At 54.9% G+C, this 4855-nt stretch overlaps 2 protein-coding genes across 2 annotated transcripts in view; one reads left to right on the forward strand and one right to left on the reverse strand.

Annotated features, from left to right (window-relative positions):
* Positions 1–708, reverse strand: part of SDRG_12026 (hypothetical protein) — a gene marked incomplete at its 5' end in the record, with an annotated part of 6616 nt that extends 5908 nt beyond the window's left edge. The window contains 2 exons of the mRNA XM_008618084.1: positions 430–630; positions 676–708. Coding sequence (XP_008616306.1) covers positions 430–630; positions 676–708 — 234 coding nt within the window. The remainder of the gene's footprint in view (positions 1–429; positions 631–675) is intronic.
* A 754-nt stretch (positions 709–1462) lies between these two features.
* On the forward strand, positions 1463–4231 carry SDRG_12027 (hypothetical protein; the record flags this gene model as incomplete). The annotated part of the gene is made up of 2 exons (XM_008618085.1): positions 1463–2999; positions 3219–4231. 2 exons carry the CDS (start codon positions 1463–1465, stop codon positions 4229–4231), a joined length of 2550 nt encoding a protein of 849 aa, XP_008616307.1.
* Positions 4232–4855: the final 624 nt, after the last annotated feature.

Raw genomic sequence — 4855 nt, forward strand, 5'->3', positions numbered from 1 at the left:
GAGGTCATCACCTCGTGCGCGGTCGCGTTGATGTCAAACCCGGGTCGGGACACAAAGAGCGCCGCGACGTCCTTGTTGTTTTGGCAACACGCCATCATAAAGGGTGTGATGCCCGTGCGCTCGAGCCCGTGGTGAACTTGAATATCGGGGTACGCGAGTAGATGCGCCACAATCTCGACTTCGTTTTGAATGCATGCGAGCATGAGGGCGGTCGACCCGCCCTAGATTGTGAAACTAAGAAAACTCCGATATCGCAACAAGAATGACAAAGTGAACCGGCGCCGTCGCTTCCACGTTGATGCTTGGGTGCTGGAGAAGCGCGGCGACGTGCGCGAGGTGGCTCGCATCGACCGCTTCCATCAGCGGCGTGTAGCCCGCCTAATAAGATGTATAAATTGGCGAGGTGGTTGGCTCGTAGGGAGCATCTACGTCGTTGAAAGCGTTCACATCGACACACGGATGCAGCAAAAGAAGCTGGGCGACGTCCAGCTGCCCGTATTTGCACGCGAGCAGGAGCGCGCCGTTGCCATCTTCGTCGACCTCGTTGACGTCGACGTCGCCGAGCGCGAGCGTCTCGGTCACCGTGGCCACGTCGCCCTTGGCACACGCTGCAAAGAAGCGGTGGCGCACCTACAACCAGAGAGCATGAGATGAGAGCTAGCGGTGGCAGCCTACGTCGTCGTTGTCGTCGTCAAGGCCCGAGCTCATCATCAAGAAAAAAGGCGACTGGCAATGTCAAGGTTTTGGCCTGTCGCAGACAAGAGCCAATCACATGCCGCCATTCTCGACCAATCCGGATGCGCTATCCGGACGCCCATCAGATGCAGCCAATCGGCGGCGCCACGACAAATTCATTGAACACGTCAAGCGGCGTGACGACGTGAGGCTGGGCATCCCCCATATTTCTCGTTCGAGCGATACTATACGATGCAGGTATCTCGAGCGCCCATACAATGTTTGTGCATCTTACAGAGAAGGACAGAGAGGCTGTCTTGCGCCTGGGTCACAAATAGAAGGTCCTGTCTCGTTCTCGGAGCAGTGGAAGTGGACAGTAGGCTATCCCCAAGAAACAGTCTTGGAGCGAGCGACGCAGAGCGCATACAGGTGCGATGGAGTCTGGCCACTCGGTAAGAATATTTGCGTCATATGTGCAATTATGACAGAACCCAAATTCTAGCGCGGACGATTTGCCGACGCCGTTCTATCTGCGTTGTTTTCTAAAGACACCCACACACAGTGTTGTCGAGTTGTGCTATTGTATCAAGTGCTCGCGCTGCTTGTTGCCAAATGACGCGCAGCTCGCGCACGTGATACATGATAACTACTGTGAAAAAAGAGTTGGTGGATTCTATCAAGTGGGTTTGTACCCTTGCGAATGAACGTTTGCTCGCGATTTTATGGCAGACGTCACTTTTCGATTTCACTTGTCCTCCTCGCATCACGGTCTTCGACTGCAACCGTTATGACATGGCCTTCGCCCTGTGACCACCTCACCATCTACGAATACAACACGACGCTTCGCCTGTCGGCGCTTACGTATACGGCCAAGCCGCCGCGGGCGACGTATTCCGAGTTCAAGGTGTATACGCTCAGCGAGCTCAAGACAAAACTCAACCTTAGCTCTGAGAACCAGCCGTTTGTTGCCTACGCCGGCGAGAAGATCCGTGTGATTGTGGCTACAATAGCATCCGTGGCGTACGTGGCTATCACAGGTACCAACTCGCCTCAGGAGGTGTTGGCCAACTTTGCTGTCCACGCGCAGCAAATTGTTCCCCGTCGAGACGCCCACGCACCAACCGTGTACCTCAAAGACGTCCGCGGCCTCGGCATCGTCCGCCTTGCCCGGGCTTTACTTGAAGTCGATGATATCCAGAAGGTGATTCTGTGTGGCCACAGCCGCGGCGGTAGTATAGCCCACACGGCCCACTACGAACTCATCTCGGACCCGCGCTACTTCTTTGACAAGACGAAGCTGCTCTCGGTCGCATTCGGCTCGACGCCATTCCTCAAGAGCGACGCACCCAACGTTGATGAAGCGTCACGTTTCATCACCTTTTTCACCGATTCCGACGTGGTGCCAGCACTCTTCGTGGGTCCAGTCCTTGAACTTGTGCGCAAAGCGGTGCTCGATGAGAAGAAGTTCGTGTCCACGCTGGTCACCCTCTTTGTTGGCATCAACGTGGATACGGTGTCGGAGCAGGCCATGAACGACTGGGCCGCGGCGTTGATTGAATTCAAGTACTACGGATCATGGGTCAACCTGTCTACTTGGAAGGCATGCATCGAGAACGAGAACGAACAACAGGACCCGTCGTGCCCGTCGAACAACGACCCCGAGCCGACGTGGACCGTCGACACTAACCGGCAAAAGCTCTTCAAATCGGAACCATTCCTGCGCAAGCGAGACATGGCCACGATCAAGCAGCAACACAACATTCAAGACACGTATATGCGATTCATCAGCGAGAGCGTGCCGTCCGAGCAAGCCGCGGAAGCGATAGCGCTCCAAAACACGGTGCACTTGGTCGCCGCCTCGACCCTTGTGACGAGCGACATGTCCAGCATGTGGTTGGCTGTGCTTCTCAACAAAGCCATGTCCGCCGCTGTCGTTACCAAGACCTTTGGCAAAAACGAGATCGCTGACAAGGTTGCTGATTTTGTGCTGGCGCAGCGCGCGTACCTCGAAGTCGTGTACAAGATGGCCAAGGCAAACGACTCGACGCTGAACGTCGAGACGGAAGTGGACAATGCGATGCAAGGCTGGATTAAGTTCCAAAAGCGCATGGCCAAGATCCAGGACCACTCCGAGGACACAAGCGACGCGCCGGAAGAAACGTGGAACAAGTTCAACGACGACAACATCACGGCCGACATGAACAGTCTCTCGATCTTTACGGCGATGGCACTTTCCACGAATCACTTGATCGCGCCTCCAAGCCTCTATGCCCGAGCAAAGGAAGCCGCCACGACGCTGCTTCACTTTGCTTCTTGCAAAACCGGTATCCTTGGGCGGTTGGCGCTCGGCATCGTCGGTTTGGCGGCTGCTGGTTTCGCTCTGTTTTCGGGTGGCATTGGCGTTGTTGGATGTGTCGAGCTATTCTCTTTGCTCTCGGCCACTACCACCGTAGTTGGTGCAGATCTTGGTGTGGCCGCCTTTGGCACTGTCGTGTGCGCGAGCTCGTCCTATTTGACGGGCCATGGGGCATATATTGCGCTAGTCAACGCCTTCCGTCAAGCAGATAAGGCCGCACCCCAAGCGGTCATGCGACTGCGGTCCGAGACGTACAAAGAACTCGGGAGCGCCTACGTTCACCAACTGCGAGTCATGGCCGCGGTCACTGACATGACGATTGGCGAAGACGAGAGTGCCGAAGCAATCGAGAAGGAGTTCACCACGACGGCCAATCTCACTGTGCGAGACGCCGTGAATCGACCCATCGTTGAGAGCTTCATTGCCGTGCTCAAGACAATCGTTGCTCTGCGCATGGTCTGTCAACGCCTTATCTTCGTCGTCATCAATGGCAACCAAACCGTCGGCAAATCGTGGTTTCTCCGCGCCATCAGCAAGAAGCCCCCGCCGCATCGCGACAGCACTCAGTTCCCCATGTTTCAACCGTACGCCCCCAATGGCATCGAGAATATTGATCCCAACCACGAGCACGTCTACATTCTGGACTTGCCTGGAAACGACTCGGACAGCGACCACCGCCGACGCTTTGTCAAAGAACTTTACGGCATCAGCACCATCGGCATTCACCTCTTTGCCTGCGACACGGAGCCGCGAATCAGCGACAAGGACTTGCAGTCGATGCGGCACATGTTCAGCGGCTGCGACGACGTACTCATTTGCCTCAATAAGGCGCTTCTCATGGCAATCGAATGGCAAGACCCCGAGGACGCCACGAGTGAAGCCGAACGTCCGCTTACGCCCATCCGCGCTAAGTGGCGACAACACTTTGAAGCGAATGGGGTCGAGTTTGACGGGGCGAATACCAAGTACCACCTCAAGATCACCGACATGAATGGAACGTACAAGCCATGCCCGAAGCCCAAGTCGACACCGCCGTCCGCCGCTGACCAAGCAAGCATTGTCAAATACAACAAAAAGGTCGCAAAGAAGCTGAAAAAACTCCGAGCCAACGGCGGCGAGGAAGCACAAGATGTCGTGAGATGGCTCAACGCAGTGATTCGCAAACTTCGAGCGACCAACGTTCCATCGACCGACAAATAACGTTCATAATTTGGAAACGACCTGTGTGAGAGTATTGTAAACGTGGACTCGAATTACCACGCATTTCGCTTCTCAAACGCCGAGCAATCTTGAGCAATTTTGGGGTCGAAAAAAGTTTCTTGGGGTCACCTGCCGTTTTTGGAAGTGGCGGGATCGCTTACTCGTATGAGGATCAAATCGGAAATGGTCATGCTTCAGCGTCCGTTGCCCTTTCATCGTTTTATCCTACTCGTCTTCTGTTGTGCGCTCGACCTTCAGCGCCAAACTTCTTCCACTTCTTGGAATCACACATTTCGTACGGCGACCAAGTCACGAAGCCAACTGGTGGAACGGTCTCGCACCTGAGCTGGAACAGACCCCTTTGCATTGTGGCTGACAACATCGTTTGAGCCATGCCTCGGTGATTTTGGCTGTACAGCATTGTACTTGTAGCGGGTCACAACGCGCCCTAGTGAGGCGGCTGTCAAAAGGTTGTTGTTGTTGAAGTGGGTCTTCTATTAAAATAGATACGTAAATCTACGCTAAATAAAATTGTCGGACTTTCTTCGTTGTGTAGGCGCTGGTGTTGATCTTGATCTAGGCCGGCAGAGGCAGGAGCGCGATCCGCGGGACAAGGTGCTGGCG

Source organism: Saprolegnia diclina (genome assembly GCF_000281045.1).
Source record: "Saprolegnia diclina VS20 unplaced genomic scaffold supercont1.46, whole genome shotgun sequence".
In the NCBI taxonomy this organism is placed as follows: Eukaryota; Oomycota; class Saprolegniomycetes; order Saprolegniales; family Saprolegniaceae; genus Saprolegnia; species Saprolegnia diclina.